Consider the following 25,202-nt stretch of genomic DNA (forward strand, 5'->3'; position numbering starts at 1 on the left):
TGTCTATGACGGCCGGTACGTCTCGCCCCGGTTGTGCTCCCTCCATGTATTGAAAGCAACTCCACTCCACAGTTTATTGCTGTTTCCCTGCAGGCTGAAAGGAGGGTTAAAAGGAAACAGGAACCGGGGTGTGGGGCCCTAGTGTGAGGGAGTGAACACAACTCCCTAAGCTTCTGCCGAAGAAGCACATGTGAGCCATTTCTGGAATCTGGCTTGTTGGTTCTGGTGGAGGATATTCCGGAATACGTGTTGTGTGCTGTTTTGGATTTGGTTTTGTGCAATAAACTGTGTGCTGTGACCATTGGCGCCTGGATCCCGTGTCTTCTGCCGCGCAGCCGACCACGTTACCTCACAGATGGTGGAGAACGCGGGCATGTCAGCCCGGTGAGGTGTAGCATCCATCCCTGGTGACCCAGTAGCGCATGTCCTGGATTCGAGCGGCTATACTACAGCCCAAACCCGGCGGCGACATGGAGGACATACTAAAGCAGCTGGCTCAGGCTAATGCACAGCAACAACAGACCAATGCACACCTGCTCCGGTCGTTGGATCGTCAGCAGCAACAGCACCAGCACTCCTTGCAATTGCAGGAACAAAGGCACCAAGAACAGATGGTCCTCCTGACCAAGTCGATCCGTGCCGGACCGGCAGCAACAACCCCGGGACCGGGTGACGACTAGAGATGAGCGAACCGGTCGTGGTTCGGCTCGAGGTCGGTTCGCCAAACGGGGGTCCCGTTCGAGTTCGGCTCGTCGAACGTTCGACGAACCAAACTCGAACCTATAGGCTATAATGGGAGGCAATCACAAACACATAAAAATGCATTATAAATGTACACAAACAGTTAATAAACATTGCCATAACACTTACCGGTCCCCGCGATCCCTTCTGCACTCTGTCTCCTGCCGCTATTCCATCCGATGATAGCTGAATCCTCCCGGTGACCGGCACTGCCAGCAGAGATGCAGGACCTATCGTGACATCAAAATAGCCATGTGACCAGTCACGTGGCTATTATCTCATTGGCTACAGACTGGTCACATGACTATGATGCGTCATGTAGGACCTGCGAGTGCATCTCTCCGGTACACGGTGCACATATGTGTATCGCCGTGTACCGGCGACATGCTCTAGCACACGGTCGACTCCCCGTTCCGTTAGGTACCGGCTGACACAGCCGGTCATTAACGGAGATCACCGTTGCCATAGCAACGCAGTTAACGGTGACGTCACCGCTAACCGCAGCTCCGAGAGCACCGTTGCTATGGTAACGCGTCTGTCAGCGTTACCGCTGTTACCGCTGACAGCCAGCACTGATCACTCACGGAGGGAAGGCTACACGCTGCTTCCCGATTGTAGTGAGGATTGTAGTGAGGATGAGGTTCCCCAGCCCCAAGTGATGAGCTGGTGAACCTCATCCTCACTACAATCGTCACTACTACTACACTAGTGAGGATTGTAGTGAGGATGAGGTTCCCCAGCTCATCAAGTGATGATCTGGGGAACCTCATCCTCACTACAATCGTCACTACTACTACACTAGAAAGAAAGAAGACAGAAGAGCAGGATCGTGGAGGGCTGACAGGGGGTAATAAAGATGGAGTCTCTAATGTGTCTGTGTATTTATTTCTATTAAAGTATTTTTTCTCTGTGTGGTGTCTTTTTTTTAACCCTTTATTGGAGATTCTTAATGGCCGGGTCAAACGTGCCTGACATTAAGAATCTCTGGCTTAATACTGGCTAGTAAAACAAAGCCAGTATTAACTCATGATTACCCAATAAGCCACCCGGCTCCAGGGCTGTTGGAAGAGTTGGATACAGCGCCAGATGATGGCGCTTCTATGAGAGCGCCATTTTCTGAGATGGCTGCGGACTGAAATCCGCAGCAGAGGCGCCCAGAAACCTCGGGCTAACCTGTGCTGCGGATTCCAATCCCCAGCTGCCTAGTTGTACCCGGCTGGACACAAAAATGGGGCGAAGCCCATGTCATTTGCTTTTTAATTATTTCATGAAATAAGTGAAATAATTAAAAAAAACGGGCTTCCCTATATTTTTGGTTCCCAACCGGGTACAAATAGGCAACTGGGGGTTGGAGGCAGCCCGTGGCTGCCTTCTGTACCTGGCTAGCATACAAAAATATGGCGAAGCCCACGTCATTTTTTTGGTGGGCAAAAAACTTCTGCATACAGTCCTGGATGGAGTATGCTGAGCCTTGTAGTTCTGCAGCTGCTGTCTGCTCTTCTCCATACAGACAGACAGCAGCTGCAGAACTACAAGGCTCAGCATACTCCATCCAGGACTGTATGCAGAAGTTTTTTGCCCCCTGAAAAAATTATGTGGGCTTCGCCATATTTTTGTATGCTAGCCAGGTACAGCAGGCAGGTACGGCTGCCCCCAACCCCCAGTTGCCTATTTGTACCCGGCTGGGAACCAAAAATAAAGGGAAGCCCTTTTTTTATTATTTCATGAATTTCATGAAATAATTAGAAAACAAATGACGTAGGCTTCGCCCCATTTTTGTGTCCAGCCAGGTACAACTAGGCAGCTGGGGATTGGAATCCGCAGCACAGGTTGGCCTGAGCTTTCTGGGCCCCACTGCTGCGAATTGCAGTCTGCAGCCGCCTCAGAAAATGGCATTTTCATAGAAGCGCCTTCTTCTGGCGCTGTATCCAACTCTTCCAGCACCTGCCTGCTATACCTGGCTAGCATACAAAAATATGGCGAAGCTCACGTCCTTTTTTTGTAGTTTTTTGGCAAAAAAAATAAAAAATGCTTCCCTGGATTTTCCATTGCCAGTGAAGGTAACACCAAGCAGTGGGGGTTAGCAGCCAGTAGCTGCTTGGATTACCCTTAGCTAGCAATACAAAAAATGCAGCGGGAGCCCATATATATTTTTTTTAATTATTTATTTAAATAACTAAAAATAAAATGGGCTTCCCTGTATTTTGATTGCTGGACATCACAGTGCTGTAAAAATAAATCTTTAAAAAAATGACGTAGCGCTCCGCGGTATTTTTGATTCTCAGCGCAGATAAAGCAGACAGCTATGGGTTGCCACCCCCATCTGCCTGCCGTTACCTTGGTTGGCAATCAAAATACAGGGAAGCCCATTAATTTTTTCTATTTAAAAAATAGTTAAAAAAAAAAATGACGTTGGGTCCCCCCATTTTTGATAGCCAGTTAGGGTAAAGCAGACGGCTGTAGCCTGAAAACCACAGCTGGCAGCTTTACCGTGGTTGGGGATCCAATGTGGAGGTCCCCTCAGGCTCTTTTTTATAATTATTTTATAAATATTAATAATTACACAATAAAAGTAGGGTCCCCCCCCAAATTGGATCACCAGCCAAGGTAAAGCGGACAGCTGTGGTCTGGTATTCTCAGGGTGGGAAGGTCCATAGTTATTGGGCCTTCACAGCCTAAAAATAGCAGGCCGCAGGCACCCCAGACGTGGCGCATCCACTAGATGCGCCAATCCTGGCACTTCACCCCAGCTCATCCCGTGCCCTGGTGCAGTGGCAAACGGGGTAATAAATCGGGTTGATACTAGCTGTAAAGTCACCTGAGATCAAGCCCAGCAGTTTGTGATGTCATGGCGTCTATTAGATACCCAACATCATAAACTGTCAGTACTAACAAACAAAAAAAAAAAATCGACAAAAGAAATTTATTTGAAAAAACAGTCCCCAAAACATTTCCTCTTTCACCAATTTATTGTAAGAAAAAAAATAAAGGGGTCCCACGACGACTCTGGACCGTCTAGAATATGGGGGGGAGACACTCAGGGAACGTATCCCCCATTTTCTAGGAGTGTGGACCCTTCATGTGAGGAGTGTGGGTGCAATGAATCTGCACTCACTCTCCCCGGGTCCACAGCAGCAGAGTCCATGTCGTAATGGTTGCTACCAAAGCTGCAATGCCCTGCTCATGAGGTAAGGGCATGCCTAATCAGGAGAACTACTGTAGAGGAAGCTCTGCTCACTGGTATATAGGTGCTCAGAGGTAATAATAGATAAAATTAGTGAGTAACCTCGGCACTCTAAATCTCCCAGACTAAGTCAGTAAGTCACAACAGATAGTAATGCAAAATCACTCTTTATTGGTCTGTATTAAGAAAAAAATCTTTCATAAGCATATATGTTTTTGTCCAAAACAAGTTACAAATGACGTTTCGGCCTGAGCCTTCGTCAGATTGGACTTATCTGCATGTAATCATGAAAAATGACAATAATCAGTATCACATAAGAGTGAAAGAACAATAACATAAACTCGAACAATGTAGAGGTACAATTGGGATGCAGCAAAAAAATTGCAACACAGCAAGAAATGAAACACATGATACAAATGTCATAATACAGTACAAGGACAATATAGTAATGACAAATATGGGGTCAGAGTAGACTTAGACAGCTCTGGTACGAAAGAGATGTCAATCGTAAAGTAACATGTGCAGTAGGTGTAGAGCTACAGTATGCATGGCAGAGCTAATGGGTAGACCGACCATAGAAAAAGAACGGAGAAAAAGTGGAGAAAAAGTGGAGAAAAAGTGGAGAAAAAGTGGAGAAAAAGTGGAGAAAAAAATGGAGAAAAAAGTGGAGAAAAAGTGGAGAAAAAATGGAGGAAACAGTGGAGAAAAAGTGGAGAAAAAGTGGAGAAAACGTGGATAAAAAAATGACGTAGGGTTCCCCCTAGTTTTGTAGCCAGCTTGGGTAAAGCAGACGGCTGCAGCCTGCAGACCACAGCTGGCAACCTCACCTTGGCTGGTAATCCAAAACTGAGGGCACCCCACGCTGTTATTTTAAATTAAATAAATAATTTAAAAAAAAAACACGTAGGGGTCCCCCAAAATTGGATCACCAGCCAAGGTAAAGCAGACAGCTGGGGCCTGATATTCTCAGACTAGGGAGGTCCATGGTTATTGGACTCTCCCCAGCCTAAAAATAGCAGGCCGCAGCCGCCCCAGAAGTGGCGCATCCATTAGATGCGCCAATCCTGGTGCTTCGCCCCAGCTCATCCCGCGCCCTGGTGCGGTGGCAAATGGGGTAATATATGGGGTTAATACCAGATGTGTAATGTCACCTGGCATCAATCCCTGGGGTTGGTGAGGTCAGGCGTCTATCAGATACCCGACATCACCAACCCAGTCAGTAATAAAAAAAATAGACGACAAACACATTTTTATTTGAAAAAACACTCCCCAAAACATTCCCTCTTTAACCAATTTATTAGAATGAAAAACAAATCCAGGTCTGGTGTAATCCAAGGGGTTGCCATGACGATCCACACTGTCCCAGTCAATGAAGAGCAGGATGTTCCCCATTGGCTGGGAGAGCAGTGCAGTGACCTGAGCTAACATCAATGGGTCAGCCCAGGTCACTGCAGGGCATGACAAGTGCTGCTGTCAGCGAGGTACATTACCTGCGCTGATCTCCAGCACACTGACAGCACCTGTCACTGAGTTCAATGACCGCCGCCTTCACAGCCAAGTATCGCGAGAGGCCCGTGACGTCACCGCTAGTCAGTCTCGGGTCGGAAGCGAGAGAAGGTGATGTGACAAGCGGCGGCCATGGAGGACAGTGAGAGCGCTGAGGTCGGGATGGCGGGACTTCATCACCGCAGGTAAGCCGAGCGGGACCGTGTGTGTGTGTGTGTGTGTGTGTGTGTGTGTGTGTGTGTGTGTGTGTGTGTGTGTGTGTATATATATATATATGTGTGTGTGTGTGTGTGTGTGTGTGTGTGTGTACGTGTGTACATGCCGCGGGCAGGAGGGGGCGGAGCGAGCTGAGCGGGGAAGTGTCGGCTTCCTGCACGTAACTAGGATAAACATCGGGTTACTAACCAAAGCGCTTTGGTTGGATACCCGATGTTTATCTTGGTTACCAGCTTGTGGCAGGCTGCCAGCGATGGCTCCTGCACACTGTAGCTGTAAAAAGCCCTGCTTTTTGCTGCTAGAACCGTTCTCGAACGTATCTAGAACTATCGAGCTTTTGCAAAAAGCTCGAGTTCTAGTTCGATCTCGAACAGCCCCCAAAATCACTCGAGCCTAGAACTGGAGAACCTCGAACCTCGAACCGCGCTCAACTCTAGTGACGACGGCAGCGTCCGGAAGGCGGTGAGACAAGCGTTGCAAAAGATGACACCGGGGGATGATGTGGAAGTGTTCCTGGCTCTGTTTGAGCGGGTGGCCGAGCGGGAGAAGCTGCCGACCCCCCAGTGGGCTGAGGTATTGTCGTCCTATCTGACGGGGGAGCCCCAAAAAGCGTACCTGGACCTCTGTACCGAGGACGCCATAGAATATGAGACCCTGAAAGCCAAAATTCTTGCTCGGTTGGGGGTGAATACTTATGTACGGGCTCAGCGGGTAAATCAGTGGTTCTATGAGGAAGTCAAACCCGTACGCTCCCAGGCCTATGACTTGCATCTGGTAAAGAAGTGGTTGCAGCCTGACACTCTGAGCCCAGCGCAAATGGTGGAGAGGGTAGTGGTTGATCGCTTTGTGCGCACTTTACCCGTCACCATTCAACGGTGGGTAGGACAGGGCGACGCAAGTACCCTGGACCAATTAGTGTGCCTGGTGGAGCGGCATGTGGCTACGCAGGACTTGATACGGGACACTGAGACTTTGCGTGCCGCCTGTCGGTCCGGCCCCTCCAAGCTTCGGGCCAAGGACCCACCGCTGACACCGGTGCGGGAGTCCGCTACCGTCCCGTCTGAGGCCGCGCCCGCCGTCCCTGAGGTCCGGAAGGTTATGTACCCTAAACGACAACTCGTCAAGGGGGTTTCCTTCCCTATTAGATGTTGGCGGTGCCAGCGGGTGGGACATATGGAAGCCCAGTGTCCACTCGCCACGGAGCCCATGGATTGTGGGGTTACCTGGCGGGGTTCAATGTATGCTCAGGCGGTGTGTACCGCGGACCTTGTCTCCCCGGAGACTGAGCCCCAATTGTGCCAAATACAGGTGAATGGATGTCCGGTTACAGGCTTGTTGGATTCCGGAAGCTTAGTGACCATTGTGCGATCAACCCTAATGGCTGAAGTAAAGGCCACAGGACGTACAGTGGGGGTGGTTTGCATACATGGGGACCGCCGAGACTATCCCACGGGGGTTGTCACCATCACAGCACCCTGCGGTCAGGTGCAACATGAGGTGGGACTTATGAACACTCTTCCCTACGACATGATCCTAGGAAGGGATCTGCCGTATTTTTGGACTCTATGGAAGGGACCTTCTAATTCCCCTCCGGTATTGGACAGTCCGGGACCTGAGCCCGACAATCCCGAATCCGGGACGCCTGCCGTAGGGCTCCCCATGATAGGGACAGAATGTGAACCCGATAGGTCACCCCTAGAGGTATTGGCAGGAGAGGCTGAGATGGTCGAGCCCATCCCGGAGTTGGAGGCGTCCCCGGATACGTTTGGGACAGCCCAACTCCAGGACCCTACATGAATACATGCCCGGGGTCGGGTGACAGTGGTTGACGGGGTGGCACAGGTGCCCGGTGCCCAGGTAAGGTACCCCCATTTCGCTCTTAAGCAGGACTTGCTCTACCAGGTAGATGAAATACGGGGCATGGTGGTAGAGCAGTTGGTGGTGCCCCAGCCGTATCGCCGGCGGGTCCTCGACTTGGCTCATAAACACCTGATGAGTGTCCACCTAGGGGCCAAGAAAACGCAGAAGCGAATATTGCAAAGGTTCTATTGGCCCGGGGTCTTTGGGGAGGTAAAACGGTTATGCGAAACCTGCCCGGAGTGTCAGCTTACCGCACCCCTGGCCCACTTTCGCAGTCCGTTGGTACCGTTACCCATTATAGAAGTCCCTTTTGAACGGATAGGGATGGATCTGGTGGGGCCCCTCGTAAAGTCCGCTCGAGGGCACCAACACATCCTAGTGATCGTCGACTATGCCACCCAGTATCCAGAGGCGATACCTCTCAGACCTACTTATAGCTCGAGAGTTGTTTGCTGTGTTCTGCCGGGTGGGGTTGCCCAAGGAGATTCTTACGGATCAGGGGACCCCATTCATGTCTAAAGTGACCAAAGAGCTATGCCGGCTACTCCAGATCAAGCAGTTGCGTACGTCTGTGTATCATCCTCAAACGGACGGTTTAGTGGAGCGATTCAATAAAACCCTGAAAACCATACTAAAAAGGGTGATTTCCAAAGATGGGAAAGACTGGGATATGATGCTTCCCTATTTGATGTTTGCCATCCGAGAGGTGCCACAGGCATCCACGGGGTTTTCGCCTTTTGAGTTGTTATACGGGCGACATCCCCGGGGATTGTTGGACCTGGCAAAGGAAACATGGGAGCAGGAGTCCACCCCCCATAAAAGTGTGATTGAACACATTTTAGGAATGCAGAACCGCATAAGCGCGGTCATGCCAATTGTGAAGGAGCATTTACAGGAGGCTCAGGCCGCGCAGAGCGGCCGCTACAATAGACAAGCCACCGTGCGGACATTTAACCCCGGGGATCGGGTGTTGGTGTTGGTCCCCACGGCAGAGAGTAAATTCCTGGCTCAGTGGCAAGGCCCCTACGAGATAAAGGAAAGAATCGGGGCGGTCAACTATAAGGTATTGCAGCCCGGTAGGCGGAAACCTGAACAAATATATCATGTCAACCTGTTAAAACCTTGGCAGGAACGGGAAAGCCTGATGGTTGATTTTTCCCCATCTCTCTCCTCTTCGGGTCGTTCAAATCCGGATCCAGCGACCTCCGGAGAGGACGAACCGGAAGTAAGGATTGGAGAAGCCCTCACCAAGCAACAGAGGCGAGAGGCCAGACAGCTGGTTCAGCAGAACCCCGATGTCTTCTCCGAGCTGCCTGGTAGGACCAGTCTGATACGACATGACATTGTCACCGAGCCTCACCTGAAGGTACGCCTGAAGCCATACCGGGTGCCGGAGGCTCGAAGACAAGCCATATCAGAGGAAGTGAAGACAATGCTACGCCTGGGGGTCATCGAAAAATCCCGAAGTGAATGGGATAGTCCCATTGTCCTAATACCAAAACCCGATGGCTCCTTAAGGTTCTGCAATGACTTTAGGAGATTGAACGAAATATCCAAGTTCGATCTCTACCCCATGCCCCGGGTGGATGAGCTGATTGATAGGTTGGGACAGGCGCGATATTTCACCACGCTCGACCTGGGTCGACCAAGGGTACTGGCAGGTGCCACTGACGGAGTCCGCCAAGGAGAAAACCGTTTTTGTTACGCCGGAGGGTCTCTTCCACTATGTTGTCTTGCCTTTTGGGTTACATGGCGCTCCGGCCACGTTCCAGAGGTTGATGGACTTGGTGCTGGAACCCCACCAGGCGTATGCATCAGCGTACCTTGACGACATCATTATTTACAGCTCCGAGTGGCAGACCCACTTGGAACAGGTACAAGCGGTGGTGAACGCGCTCCGAACAGCCGGATTGACAGCCAATCCCAAGAAATGTGCGTTGGGGCTCACGGAGGCCCGCTACTTGGGCTACGTAATAGGCCAAGGCGTGATTAAGCCCCAAATTAACAAAGTTGAGGCGATCCAGAAGTGGCCTAGACCCCTGACCACGAAGCAGGTTAGGGCCTTCCTGGGTATCGTGGGGTACTACAGGAGGTTTGTTAAAAATTTTGCGAGACTATCAGCCCCCTTGACGGACCTTCTCAAAGGCAGGAAGTCTGTCATGGTGCGCTGGACTCCGCAGGCCGAGGACTCCTTCCGGGCCCTGAAGGGGGTCCTGTGCAGACAGCCCGTTCTTGTCAACCCTGATTTCCGGAAGGTAGAAGAAAGCAGCAAATTTCCAGCGCCAGGAGAAGCTTAATTAAAAGTCCACTTTATTGAGTAAAAATAAATAAAAAACCAGCAGGTACAGCATATGTCGGATGACTTACAGAACAACGCGTTTCGACACTCAGGTCTTAATCATTGAGAACATGATTAAGACCTGAGCGTCGAAACGCGTTGTTCTGTAAGTCATCCGACATATGCTGTACCTGCTGGTTTTTTATTTTTACTCAATAAAGTGGACTTTTAATTAAGCTTCTCCTGGCGCTGGAAATTTGCTGCTTTCTTCTACAATGGTACGGCTGCCTAGCCATATTCCGTGCGCAGGAATTGGATACTACCAGCAGGACTGTTGGTGAGCTGGATTTTTTCTCTTTTCTTGATTTCCGGAAGGAGTTCGTAGTATAGACTGACGCCTCTGAGGTCGGCCTGGGGGCAGTGCTGTCTCAGGTGGTTCAGGGGGAGGAACACCCCGTCACCTTCTTAAGTAGGAAGCTCACCCCTCCCGAGCGGAATTATACCGTAGTGGAGAAGGAGTGCCTGGCGATCAAGTGGGCCTTGGAGTCCCTACGCTATTACCTGCTGGGACGGCAGTTTCGCTTGGTGACTGATCACTCTCCGCTGGTCTGGATGAGGTCCGCCAAGGAACGAAATGCCCGGGTTACCCGGTGGTTCCTTTCTCTACAGAACTTCTGGTTTACGGTTGAACACCGGGCCGGAAGGTTGCAGGGCAACGCTGATGCCTTGTCCCGCGGCCCGTGTTTGATGGCGGTAGTTCAACCCCGCACGCTTGAACTGAGGGGGGGGGGTATGTGAGACTGTGACCGGGGTTGTCTATGACGGCCGGTACGTCTCGCCCAGGTTGTGCTCCCTCCATGTATAGAAAGCAACTCCACTCCACAGTTTATTGCTGTTTCCCTGCAGGCTGAAAGGAGGGTTAAAAGGAAACAGGAACCGGGGTGTGGGGCCCTAGTGTGAGGGAGTGAACACAACTCCCTAAGCTTCTGCCGAAGAAGCACATGTGAGCCATTTCTGGAATCTGGCTTGTTGGTTCTGGTGGAGGATATTCCGGAATACGTGTTGTGTGCTGTTTTGGATTTGGTTTTGTGCAATAAACTGTGTGCTGTGACCATTGGCGCCTGGATCCCGTGTCTTCTGCCGCGCAGCCGACCACGTTACCTCACAATAATGTATGTATGTATGTATGTGTGTGTGTGTGTATGTATGTGTGTATATATGTATGTATGTATGTATGTATGTATATGTATGTATATGTATGTATATATATATATATATATATATATATATATATATATATATATATATATATATATATATATATATATATATAAATATTTTTATGCCGTGTGGCTTAGGCCAAAGTGTCAGCTTCAGGAACGGGCGGTCATGTGTCTGGAAGTATGCAATTTGTATACTTCTGACCACATTCCAACTAGACGTTGCTCAATTCACTTGCATTGAGAGAGGCTGTGAACGTCTAGTTGGCATGTGATCATGTGTATGCAAATCACATACATGCGGTCATGTGGCGGCCTGCTCTTGCCGCCGGCATCAAAGAATCCTGAGATTGCACTCACTGTGAGGATTCACAAGTCTGCAGTCACTTAGCCCCAAGCCTGGACAAATCCAGGACAGGGCAACCCGGTGGCTCAGTGGTTAGCACTGTAGTCTTGTGGTGGCTCAGTGGTTAGCACTGCAGTTTTTTGGTGGCTCAGTGGTTAGCACTGCAGTCTTGTCATGGCTCAGTGGATAGCACTACAGTCTTGCAGTGCTGGGGTCCTGGGTTCAAATTCCGTTAAGGGCAACATCTTCAAGGAGTTTGTATGTTCTCCCCGTGTTTGCGTGGGTTTTCTCCGGGTTCTCTGGTTTCCTTCCACACACCAAAGACATACAGATAGGGACTCTAGATTGTGAGCCCCAATGGGGACAGTGTTGCTGACTTAGGTAAAGTGCTGCAGAATATGTTAGCGCTATAGAAGAAAAATAAAGATGTTTAATTATAAAATATATGAAAACAGCAAGTTGTATATGTAATATACATAATGGCCACTGGGGGGCAGAAGAGTACAATTGTTTACTAAATAGACTAAATGTTTGCAGAACTTTTTCCTCTTTTAATTACTTCCGCCACAACTCAAGCTGGTATGTATTAACGGATAAATGCGTGCTATAAAATAAAACACACACAGGTTTGCAGGTTACAGGTTAGTCTGTAATTGACTATAAGGTACAGTCACTACGTCTTCATGTGAGCCCAGCAGTTCATGTCAGTACAGAGTAGCGAAAAGTTGGTTATTTAAAGAAGTTGTCCAGTTACCAAAACTGATTTTTTTTTTTCTGATAAATCTTGCTAATATGTGCCCCTCAACACATCTATTCTGTTTTTTCAGCAAAATTACCTTTTATTGTGCACTAGCAGCACACGGTCATTGCTGGCTCCAGCTCTGATGGGGTTAATCTCTCCTCTGACTTCCTGTGTTCAGCTCCTACAAGTCCCAGAATTCTTTGTGGCTCTAGGGCGGTGTCTGGCTTATCTAACACACCCATTGTGTCTAATACACCCACTCTGCTCCCACCCAAACCCTCCTCCCTGCCTCTTCCCTGTGGATGTGCACTGAGAGAAATCAAAGAGACAGCAGCAGCTCTGCACAGCCAGGGGAAGAAAGTGTGTGTGCGCGTATATACAGTGTATGTGTATGTGTGCGCGTATATATAGTGTATGTGCATGCGTATATACAGTGTATGTGTATGTGTGCGCGAATATACAGTGTGTGTGTGTGTGTGTATATACAGTGTGTGTGCGCGTATATACAGTGTGTGTGTGTGTGCGCGTATATACAGTGTGTGTGTGTATATACAGTGTGTGTGCGTATATACAGTGTGTGTGTATATACAGTGTGTGTGTGTGTGTGTGTGTGTATATACAGTGTGTGTGCGCGTATATACAGTGTGTGCGTGTGTGTGCGCGTATATACAGTGTGTGTGCGTATATACAGTGTGTGCGTATATACAGTGTGTGTGCGTATATACAGTGTGTGTATATATACAGTGTGTGTGTGTGTGTGTGTGTGTGTATGTCATACTCACCTGTCTGCAGGGTCCCGGTGCCATGCCGGCTACCAGCCCCTGTCTCGGTCCCGCCGCTCTGGCTGTGTGCAGTCTCCCCGGGGCAGGACCTTGCTTGCAGGACCTAGCGGTGGATCACCTGATGCAGTCACCTGACGCATCAGCTGATCAATTCTCGCGGTATCGCCGGCTTTTTCGCGCCCGGCCGGCTATCAGCTGATCCTGCCGTCAGGGGACTTCATCAGCTGATTACCGGCAGCTCCTGCAGTGATGGGCCAGGATCAGACTCCGCTGCAGGAGCTGCCGGTAATCAGCACATAAGTGAGTATTTTTATTTATTTTATTTTTTTTGCACTGATGCATCAGCTGATTGTATAATCGGCTTTTATACAATCAGCTGATGTGTCATGTGATTCACGTAGTTTAACCTGACACATCATCTGATCGCTTTGCCTTCCAGCAAACCGATCAGATGATATTGGATCCGGATTGGACGGCGCGGGACCCTAACCCAGGATTACTGCGGAGGGGGGTTTATTTCAATAAAGATGGAGTCACTAATTGTGTTGTGTTTTATTTCTAATAAAAATATTTTTCTGTGTGTTGTGTTTTTTTTTTATCATTACTAGAAATTCATGGTGGCCATGTCTAATATTGGCGTGACACCATGAATTTCGGGCTTAGGGCTAGCTGATAATATACAGCTAGCCCTAACTCCATTATTACCTAGCTAGCCACCCGGCATCAGGGCAGCTGGAAGAGTTGGATACAGCGCCAGAAGATGGCGCTTCTATGAAAGCGCCATTTTCTGGGGTGGCTGCGGACTGCAATTCGCAGTGGGGGTGCCCAGAAAGCTTGGGCACCCTGCACTGTGGATTCCAATCCCCAGCTGCCTAGTTGTACCCGGCTGGACACCAAAATTAGGCGAAGCTCACATCATTTTTTTTTTTAATTATTTCATGAAATTCATGAAATAATTTAAAAAAAAAAGGGCTTCTCTATATTTTTGGTTCCCAGCCGGGTACAAATAGGCAGCTGGGGGTTGGGGGCAGCCCGTACCTGCCTGCTGTACCCGGCTAGCATACAAAAATATGGCGAAGCCCATGTCATTTTTTTTTTCTTTTTGGGTAAAAAACTGCATACAGTCCTGGATGGAGGATGCTGAGTCTTGTAGTTCTGCAGCTTCTGTCTGCTCTCCTGCATACACTAGTGAATGGAGGATGCTGAGCCTTGTAGTTCTGCAGCTTCTGTCTGCTCTCCTGCATACACTAGTGAATGGAGGATGCTGAGCCTTGTAGTTCTGCAGCTGTTGTCTGCTCTCCTGCATACACTAGTGAATGGAGGATGCTGAGCCTTCTAGTTCTGCAGCTTCTGTCTGCTCTCCTGCATACACTAGTGAATGGAGGATGCTGAGCCTTGTAGTTCTGCAGCTGCTGTCTGCTCTCCTGCATGCACTAGTGAATGGAGGATGCTGAGCCTTGTAGTTCTGCAGCTGCTGTCTGCTCTCCTGCATACACTAGTTCTGCAGCTGTCTGCTCTCCTGCATACAATGAACATTTTGAATAAGGAAATGACATCAGACCTTTTTTTTTTTTTTCATCAACAATCTTTAATGGCATTGGGAACTGATTAAAAACGCAGTGAGCAAAAACGCAGCAAAAAACGCACCAAATCGCGGCAAAAACGTGACATGCAGCACCGCAGGTGACAGAGCAGAGCAAGTTGGTGACATGCTCTGCTCTGACACATAGTGTGCTGCATGTCACTGTATCCACTCTGGGACTTGTTGTGCAGGTGACCGGATGCTACATGTCACTAACTGTCTCCACTCTGGGACTTGTTGTGCAGGTGACAGAGTGGAGCAGATTGGTCCCATGCAGCGTCCGGTCACCTGTGCTGCTGGTGGGAGTATATGATCACACTGCCGACACCGCCCACTCTCCTGACAGCTGAGCACAGCGGGCGGGTGGACAGTGTGATCACATACTTGCGTGACAGGGGGGATTTCAGTGGAGGAAACCCCCCCTGTACTCCACACTGGAGCCCGTACTTCCCACAGCTGACAGAGGGTAAGAGTGCGCTCTGCCTTCACCGCTCCACACTGGCGTCCTCCGGCTCCTCCCCTCGATGCTGTGCTGTGACGTGCGGTAGTCACCGCCCACAGCCCAGTCAATCAGTGTGAGTGGCGCCGGCATCCTGTGACGTACCCGTCTAGTTTGAGAGCCCGGAAATGCCGGGACGTCAGAGGATGCCGGCGGCCACAGCTCCAGGGGGTCATGTGACAGGCACTGAGCGTGCAGGATAGCGCCGCTCAGTGCCAGAACTGGAAACAGAAGCCAATGGAGAAGATGCATACAATGGTAAGTGATAATCATTGGGGGAAAAAAAAAAAATGGGTGAACCACCCCTTTAAGTAAATACTGAAAAATACAATTGATGTTTTGATTTTTTTTTTCCATTGCATCGTAATAAAATAAAATGTGATTTAACTTTGATCTCTTTGCATTTTAGATAAAAAATATTGCACTGGGAAAGTGCCTGTCATTGAAAAACTCTACTGTGGTCCTTGAATCATGTGATGCCAGCAAGCAGGTATGTGGTTGTGTATGAAAGCGGACCCAAACTATATTTTCTTACAACTTTTGCATTGTACTGCTCCTCTGTTATTCCTCCTGACTGTGTAGATCCACATCCTATCCAAAGAAGCCTCTGACCTTGTGGACGTCCACACCGGTCTCAGGATTTGGGTTCAGACTTTTAGGCACTGTGCGCACGCTGCAGATTTACAGCGGATTTGCTGCAGAAAATGTGTCTAACATTTATGCAGTCCTTCCCCAGCAAAACCTATGGGTATAAAAAAAAATGCTGTGCGCACACTGCGTTTTGTTGTACCCACGGATTTACCTGCGGAATTTCCGCTGCGGAATTCATGAGCATGTCACTTTTCCGCAGGTACCTGCGTTTTTTGCCATAGATAATGGTAAAAATCCGTAGGGACCAACCTGCGGAAAACCACGGCAAATCTGTGGCAAAACCGCATGAGGATTTCATTGCGGTTTTGGTGCGTTTTTTTTTTTTTTACTGCGGGTGTGGAATTCTTTAAGAGGGTACGGATTTTCCTTGAGAAAGTCAATTTCTAGTGCGCACATGGCCTAAAGCTCTATGCGCTCATTGAGTATTTGGTTGCAGAAATTTCGGCACCATTTCTGCATCTGTTGGCAGAAAAAAGCCGCAAAAACGTTGAAAGCATTGACGTGCTGCAGATTATTTTTTGCACCAAATCTGCAAGTAGAAAACATTCAAAGTATGCACAAAACCTCAAATTTTTCCGTAAACTTTGCTTTAGGCTATGTGCACACAGGCGTTTTTTTTGCGTTTTTTTTCATGCTTCTTTTCCTTGCTTATTTTAATCAATAAAAGCAAGGAAAAAAGCATCACAGCAAAGTCTATGAGAATCGTGACATGCTGTACACACACTGCTTCTTTTTTTCTTGCAGATTTTGTTGCAGAAAAAAGAAGCAGCATGGCAAATGTTTTTTAGGTTTTTTTCTGCATTTCTATAATCCCCTGCAGAGCTTTATTACTAGAGGGGATTATATCGCAGCACTTTGCCTCATACAATCGTGCATACAGGATGGTCCCCACATAGCTTCTCATAAGCCAGATCAGATACCCACAATTTGCACTGACGAGAGGCAATCACCCCGAAACACCGTGTCTGCAAATTGGGATTCTGATCTGGCAATAAATCCTAAAGGCAGCGTTACACTGTATGATATATCGTGCAATCGCACCCGCCCCCGTCGTTTGTGCGTCACGGGCAATTTGTTGCCCGTGGCGTACAAAGTCGTTAACCCCCATCACACGTACTTATCCCGAACGACCTCGCTGTGGGCTGCAAACCTCCTCTCACTGAAGGGGGAGGGACGTTCGGCGTCACAGCGACGTCACACAGCGGCCGGCCAATAGAAGCGGAGGGGCGGAGATGAGCAGGACGTAACATCCCGCCCACCTCCTTCCTTCCGCATTGCTGGCGGGATGCAGGTAAGCTGTGTTCGTCATTCCCGGGGTGTCACACGGAGCGATGTGTGCTGTCTCAGGAACGATGAACAACCGGAGAACAGAAGGAGGAACGACATTATGAAAATGATCGACGTTGGGTGAGTATTTTTGCTCGTTCACAGTCGCTCATAGCTGTCACATGCTACGATATCTCTAACGATGCCGGATGTGCGTCACGAATTCCGTGACTCCGACGACATATCGTTAGATATATCGTAGCGTGTGACGGGGCCTTTAGTCTTATGAAAAGGCTTGTTTAAAAAGCCACTTTTGACTTTCAGGATTGCTACTTCCAATAGGTGGCGCTAGAGTTTGTCTCCTTCCTCACTGGAGGGACAATTTGTACAGCATGGTGTGTGAGGTGATCCGTAGCTCAGTAACCCGGGGTCATCATGATGATGACCTGGGGTTACTATGGCAGCGATCGGGTCCCTGTGATTGCATTACAGAGACCCGATCGCCAGGGAGAGGTATGCAATCCCTCTCCCTGCCTTCTGAATGCTGCGATCTCACTAATTGCAGCATTCAGAGGGTTAAACTGCCGGGAGAGCCATGGGCACCGCTCTGGGCAGTGAGAGACGGGTCCTGGCTGTAAAATCAACCGAAGACCCTGTTTTGATCGCGGGGGTACAGCGCCTGGACTCCCGGGATTGCCAAGAGTAAAAAAGCACAAAAAGAAGCCGGAAAAATTGCATATGAAAAAAACGTGCAAATGCAATAAAAAATGCACTTTTTTTTTTTTATGCTGCGTTTTTCCTGCCAAAACGTGCGCAGAAAAGAATCACATAACAAAGCAACGTGGGCACATAGCCTAAGGATTTGCTTGCAGTTTTGTGACATGACTGCACTCAATAAACACATTAAAAATGCACTGTTTGCACAATCTAATGGTTCCTAGCATGAAATGATGGAGACATAACCAATGTACAGTAGCTTGTGTAATTGCAACTAACGTTTCTTGAAGAGTGACCCTCTGATTGGGGGTCTTGCTCTGAAGAAGACTTGTTGCCGCTTCTGACATGTTTGTTTTGTAAACATTTGTGTTCTTTATAAAATAACAATTCTGAAACCTCCTCTTTGACCTCTACATTGTGTCATTTCTCTGTTATTCCTCCCAAGAAAAGAATCGATAAATTGACATTCTCTTTGCCAAATAGTTGTCCCTTCACAGTCTGGAGCAGCTTCTTGTTTTTGGAATTTTTTACAATTGACTTATGACAAGTGATTTGAGGGGTTTTTATTTACATTGATTAATAGAAAATTGAAAGCAAAAGAAATGCATTGTGTTATGTGGTGGCCACAGACAGAAAAGGGCCCCTGTGCAAGAACAGTATATGTGCCCTTTGCAGCCCAAGTGTCACGCTGTACAAAGGCTGGTAAGATGTAGTACGGCATATTCCCCACTAGGTGGCAGCAGAGTAGTGAAGGAGAGTCAAAGTAACACTGGCAGAAAGGCAGCTGAAGTACAGCAGAGTAACCTCAGCAGGCAATTCACAGGTGAACCACCAGGGGGCAATAGAGTAGTCAAGCAGTCAGGGTCTAGCCAGGAAAGTCAAGTCGCTGCAAAAGGAGGATCAATATCAGGTCAGAAAACAGAATCAAAGTCAGATGCCAGGAGATCAGGTATGCAGAGGGGAACAGAAAGGGCACAGGGAACAGAAATCAAGACCAGAGAGTGAGGCGACACAAACACGGGAAGGAGGATGAACCAGGATGGGTAAACAACTGACAGGAGCGAGAAGTCAGGGACTGGAACAGATGGACGAACAGGGGAGGGTACAGGTCGGGGCATAGAAACAAGGAGTCAGATCAAACAAGAAATCTTACCAGAGCCAGTCACAGGCTGCAGAGCAAAACTATAACCAGTACTGGGATGCTGGTGCAGCAACCAGATATAGTGTCTCCTGAAACCAGAATGAGGCTGATGGGAGTTAACCCCTGACATGACCAGGCCGGGTCTGGGAAACTCTGGAGCAGGGAATATCGGTCCTGGATCATGACACCAAGAGCTCAATCAAATGCACAATTGCACCTACTTTGGAGGCGGAAATGGGCCCCCTGATCCCTTGGGCCCCTGTGGCTGCACAGGTTGCACCAATGATCTCTCCGCTCCTGGTGTGGACAGTGTATGTCCTGGTATTGAACACAAAGTATCACTTTTGTCTGGAGTGCTTCTTTAATACTTATGCACAGTACGTGTTTGCTTCTGATACAGTTTGCACAGTTGATAAGATGTCTTCTTTTTCTCACCACAGAGCCAGCAGTTTAACCTTACCTGGTTAAGATTGATTAAACAGAAAGATCTGTGTATTTCACACGTTGACATCAAGAATAAAGTGACTGTAGCACCGTGTGACAGCCAGGACAGCAGCCACCACTGGTTACACCGGTCCCTGAGCGGAGTGCAGCCGGCGCTGGTGAGTAACGATGGAGCACAGGTGTGAGCGATGATCCTGTGCCAGATAACCAGCCCTGCTTCACCCTGAGTCCATATCACCCTGTCACAGGCGTCATTAAGATAAAGAAAGCAAACAGAGCCCTGCCGATCTGCTGCGGGGACTTGTGGTTCCGTCAGCCTTCACCCTCCGCTGCTAGATCTTCAGCCGCTATCTCACTTTGCACAATTTTTCCTGCTACCAACTATCAAGAATAATCTCCAGTCCTTCACTTTCCACTTAGTGCTACCTGTGATTGCCCTTATTTTCCAAACATGCAAACTTATATTGGGTTGTGCAAAGCGGTCATACATGGTCCACTTGTCCATCAGTATCAGATTTTCACAAGAGTCAGTGTCTGGGAGAAATCCTACAATCTGTGTCCCGAAATGCCCAGATAGACCACCAAACAAACAACGCTAGGTAGATACCTGTAGGTGTAAAGTGAAGGTGTCCCAACACTTTGCTCTAGACAGTGTGTCCACCCATATCCTGTCCACCGCCATTAACTTGAGAACGGTGACAGCTCTAGGAATAGAAGTGGTGTCTAGGTATAGTAAAGTAGCCATGCGCTACGCAGTGAAACCACCTATAGCGCCACCTGGTGGAAAACAACGGAGTTAGCATTTTTATCTTGAAAGCGGAACGAGATAGAGAAAAAAAGTGAATTAAAAAATTGTAGGGCATCATCAATTCAATACGAATCGACCCCTTGCATACATAAATGCTATGATATGAAACCCATGACCCCCCCAAAACATTGAATGCTGGTCACGCATATGGCACTCATTTAGCTTTGATGCTCAAAGTGGCCCCCGTCAGCTGCAATGCACATCTGGACTCTGGACAGCATACTGTATCTTGCTGCACGTTGTGCAATATGGTAGGTGACACGTTTGCACAAGCATCTGTGATACGTCATCGTAGGTCCTGCAGTGTTGGTGGAGGGGTCGCATACACCTGCTGTTTGATGTGACCTCACGGAAAAGTCCAATGAGGTCAGGTCAGGTGAGCGTGGAGGCCACTCCACACAGCCACCATACCCAATGACTTGTAGGAAGGTCTCCATGAGGTATCGCTTCACGTCCACAGCCTTGTGAGTTTTACACGTTCTGATCATTGCATTTCTGTATGTAAGGTGTCGATTCCTATTGAATTGATGATGCCCTACAACTTTGTAATTCACTTTTTTTCTCTATCTCGTTCCATTTTTGAGATAAAAATGCTAACTCTCTTGTTATCCACCGGGTGGCGCTATAGGTTTCATTGCGTAGCACATGGCTACTTTACTATACCTAGACACCACTTCTATGACTATAGCTGCCGCCGTTCTCAAGTTAATGGCAATGGACAGGAAATGGGTGGACACACTGTATAGAGCAAAGTGTTGGGACACCTTCACTTTACACCTACAGGAGCTTTCCTGACCTTCCCAAGTCCATACACGTTAATATCAAGTTGGCCTAAAAGCCGGGATCATAATCTATGGTATAGTTCATCTTAAAGGTGTTGGTCATGTTCTTCCACCAAACTCCACCCCCCATCCTCCATGTTTTGTGAACCTTGTGCACTGGGCACAGTCATGGGGAGTGGAAAGGGGCCATCACAAAACTGTTCCCACAAAGCTGGAAGAATACAGTTGTTCACAATGTATTTTGTGCTGAAACATTAAGATTTTCCATCACTGGAAGTAATGGGTCAAGGCCAACCCTTGAAAACAGCCCACACTGTAAAAGCATTGGGACACGTTCATCCTATCCTTATCCCATAGACCTTTAGTATGGATTTGGTCCCCACTTTACAGCTATTACACCTCCCACTCTTCTCAGAATTTCTGTCCTAATTCATCCTGAATGTGAGGATGGGGTTGAGGTCTGGGCTCTGCGCAGCTGGTCATATTCTTTCACCAAACTCCCTCAACCATCTCTTTATTGACTGTAATGGTCCTTAACCAAACTTTTCCTACGAAGCTGGAAGATACAATTGGGACCTATACCAACTATTACAATTCAATACCCTAGAATTATTCCTCCTCAACCAAACTCTACAGTGGGCACAATGCAGTCAGGTGGGTAACGTTCTCTTGGCATTCACCGAACCTAGACTCCTCCAACAGATGTCAGAAGTGTGATCCATCAATGCATAGAACACGTCTCCTCCAGAGTCCAGTAGTAGTGGCTTTCCACCGCTCCATCAGGCACTCAGCATTGTGCCTGGTGATGTATGGCTCGGCATTGTACCTGGTGATGCATGGCTTGGCACTGTGCCTGGTGATGTACGGCTCGGCACTGTGCCTGGTGATGTACGGCTCGGCACTGTGCCTGGTGATGTACGGCTCGGCACTGTGCCTGGTGTACGGCTCGGCATTGTGCCTGGTGATGTACGGCTCGGCATTGTGCCTGGTGATGTACGGCTCAGCATTGTGCCTGGTGATGTACGGCTCGGCATTGTGCCTGGTGATGTACGACTGTAGCTGCTCAGCCATGAAGCTCCCGGCAGGCAGTGTTTGTGATGATGTTACCAGAGGAGGTCTGGACTCTGAAATTATGGAGTCAGCAGGATGTTGATGACTTTTCTGCCCCCTGTTCCTCAACACTCAGACCCCCACTCTGTAACGTTATGGGGTCTCTCCACTTCATGGCTGTATTGCTGCAGTTCCTTCCGCTTCTCAATAATATCACTCACAGGTGATGGGGGAACATTTATCAGAGAAGAAAAGTCATGAACGGACTTGTTACCCCGGTGGCTCCTATTAGAGGACTGCACTGGTATCAGTGAGCTTTGCACCACCGGCTGCTCTGTCACATGTTAGTAAATGCAGATGGCACAGCAAGGGGCCGCATGTTATGCCCTTCCCCCCCCAAAAAAACTACTTTTTGTTTTTTACCAAGTCTCACTCTTTCACACACCGGATGGGTGGACCGTCCCTGCGTGAGCCCGACAAGTATCTGAATGGTTCGATAGGCAAACATGTAAATTGACCATTACACTGAGGTTATAAGATTTGCTAATTCTTGACTTTTTGGTATTTTTTTCTTAGGCGGATCATTTACTTGTTGAGAACACAAGACATCCATCGTGTCTGGAGGTTGATCCTTCTCACGTGAGACTGCAGATCAACGTGTGCAACCCAATAAATCACCTCCAGAGGTGGAGATTCCAGACGTACTTAGGTCCATGAAGGGGAACTTCTCCCTGAAGGATATTCTACCTTGCGGTAACACTGAGCGGAGCAGATGGACAATAGTGTTACATAGCACTTGGTATTTTTTGGAATTTTTTTTACAATAGGAAGAAATTGGACCTACCTTAGAACTTTGGAAAAACTTCTATTTAAGGTTCCCTAAAAATTGGAAAAAAATTACCAAAACAAACAGGGTGAATCAGGATTCGGGGACTTTTACTGATTTGTGCTTTTAAGCTACAGGGGGCAGTTTTGTTACAAAGAGGATTTGGGGGATATTCTGATGTTTTTCTGATTCAAATTCCTAATTATTTATTCATCTGTAATTTAATTGTTTTTGGGTGACTGGAATTTGAATTCTAAGGATATGATTGGACATTGATCGGATCCCGAACGAAAAACAAACCTTTGTGGGGCATATAAGGACCAGGAGTGCTTCTTTTGGAGAACCCCTTTAACTTGCACAGTTGTGCACATGAGAATGTGATTAATAATTATTAATTATTGAATACTATAATATTCAAAATTACTTGTGAATAAAACCAATTGTTTCTAGGAACAAATAATTAAAATCTGCTTGAAATGAGGGGAAATTCTTCTGCCGGACTCTTGGAGCCAATAATTGTATCAGAAGATGGCCTACCCGGGAATTCTCCGGTGGTCACACCATCCTGTCTGATATTAGAAAATGCGTACAAAGGAGACGAAAGCTGCCAACTGGTTCGGTGTAGAAACTTTATGGTTACAGGGAATATGGGGGAACACAAGTAAGAAATTGGAGGCAATTATTGTATCAGAAGATGGCCCACCTGGGAATCCTCCGGTGGTCACACTGGCCAGTCCAACACATCTGACATTAGAAAATATGTATAAAGGAGAAGAAAGATGCTGTCATGATTCTGGCTCAGCTGCTGTTGAGCTTTTGCTTGTATCCTATCCTGGGGTTTCAGGTCATGGGAGGGGTTAATTCCATTCTGCCTCGTTCCGGAGAACAGGCTGCTATATCCTGGCGTTGCTCCTCCGGAACACCGGAACATCGCCAGTAATAGTCCCAGCTTTGCAGTGTGCATGCCTGGCTCCCATAAGTTAACCTTGATCTGTCTTGTCTCCCTGCTACCTTGTCTTGACCCGTGTCATCCTCTCTGTTTCTCCGTTCCGTTCCCTGACTCCCCGTTCCTGCCTGTTTTTACCCAATTCCTGTCTGTCTTACCCCAGTCCTTACCCGTGACTCCTACACCCTTGAACGTTACTTTGACTTCCCAGCCTCTGACCTGTATCTTTATTCTTGACCACGGCTCTGTCTCTCCCTGCTGCTGTGTACGTGACCTTCCGGCTTCTGACACCTGGCTATCACCTGATCACGTCCTGCTTTCTCCTGTACTATTGACAAGACCTCCTGTTGCAGACCTAGCTTGCTGACTACTCTATCGCCCTCTAGTGGTTAGTCTGCTAACTGCGCACTAAAGCTATACCTCCAGCTTGCTTCAGTGTTTCCTTAGCATAACGTGACATACGCCAAGCAGTTCATTATAGAAACTTTACTGTTACAGGGAATATAGATGAACACAAGTAAGAAACAAATCCAAACTTTTCTTTTTAATAAGATTTTTTTTTTTTTTAAATTTTAAATATTGACTGTAGTTTTTCTTAAACTGAATGCATCACTATCTTCTTACAGTGTGTATTAACTATATATTTGTCATTCGGACATCGGGTTTTTGCCTGGAAATACCATCAGCCCATTTTTCTGGGTTTCTGCATTTACTTATATTTTTTTTAATGGATCTTTTGTTTGTTTTTTTACAATGAAAAGATATTTCAGTTATTGCAGTAAATTAATGGTACTTAGGTGTCGACAATATCACGTGCAAACAGCGTAGAAAACAAGTCCCTGACATTAATCTAAACATGTTTTTTGGGTAGGATAGAGTTAACTACATTGATGGTAAAGAATGTTAATTATTGCCCTTGAGGTTTACAGAAACACTTGCAGAAAAGTTTTGCAATCAACCAACTACTAGGACAGAACATAAGGAAACAGCGCCACCTACTGGATATTCCCAACCATGCATACAGCAACTCAGGACTTTATTTTCTTTTACCTAAGAAAATATGTTCTATAAATATGATAATTTACCAGTGCATTCTATCCCTGCAGGATTGATTGTTAGAGTTTGACAGAGTTTATCTTTAATCTGTCAAAGGAACATTTTATTAGGTTTTTAAGGTGTGTGTGTGTGTGTGTGTGTATATATATATACAGTTAGGTCCAGAAATATTTGGACAGTGACACAATTTTCGCGAGTTGGGCTCTGCATGCCACCACATTGGATTTGAAATGAAACCTCTACAACAGAATTCAAGTGCAGATTGTAACGTTTAATTTGAAGGTTTGAACAAAAATATCTGATAGAAATTGTAGGAATTGTCACATTTCTTTACAAACACTCCACATTTTAGGAGGTCAAAAGTAATTGGACAAATAAACCAAACCCAAACAAAATATTTTTATTTTCAATATTTTGTTTCGAATCCTTTGGAGGCAATCACTGCCTTAAGTCTGGAACCCATGGACATCACCAAACGCTGGGTTTCCTCCTTCTTAATGCTTTGCCAGGCCTTTACAGCCGCAGCCTTCAGGTCTTGCTTGTTTGTGGGTCTTTCCGT

At 47.6% G+C, this 25,202-nt stretch overlaps 1 protein-coding gene across 1 annotated transcript in view; it reads left to right on the forward strand.

Annotated features, from left to right (window-relative positions):
• The window catches only part of GALNT5 (polypeptide N-acetylgalactosaminyltransferase 5), an 88,562-nt gene extending 63,676 nt beyond the window's left edge, over positions 1-24,886 (forward strand). The window contains exons 8-10 of the mRNA XM_075317237.1: positions 15,366-15,446; positions 19,172-19,333; positions 22,392-24,886. Coding sequence (XP_075173352.1) covers positions 15,366-15,446; positions 19,172-19,333; positions 22,392-22,532 — 384 coding nt within the window. The 3' untranslated portion in view covers positions 22,533-24,886. The remainder of the gene's footprint in view (positions 1-15,365; positions 15,447-19,171; positions 19,334-22,391) is intronic.
• The last annotated feature ends 316 nt before the right edge of the window (positions 24,887-25,202 follow it).

Source organism: Anomaloglossus baeobatrachus, chromosome 7 (genome assembly GCF_048569485.1).
Source record: "Anomaloglossus baeobatrachus isolate aAnoBae1 chromosome 7, aAnoBae1.hap1, whole genome shotgun sequence".
In the NCBI taxonomy this organism is placed as follows: Eukaryota; Metazoa; Chordata; class Amphibia; order Anura; family Aromobatidae; genus Anomaloglossus; species Anomaloglossus baeobatrachus.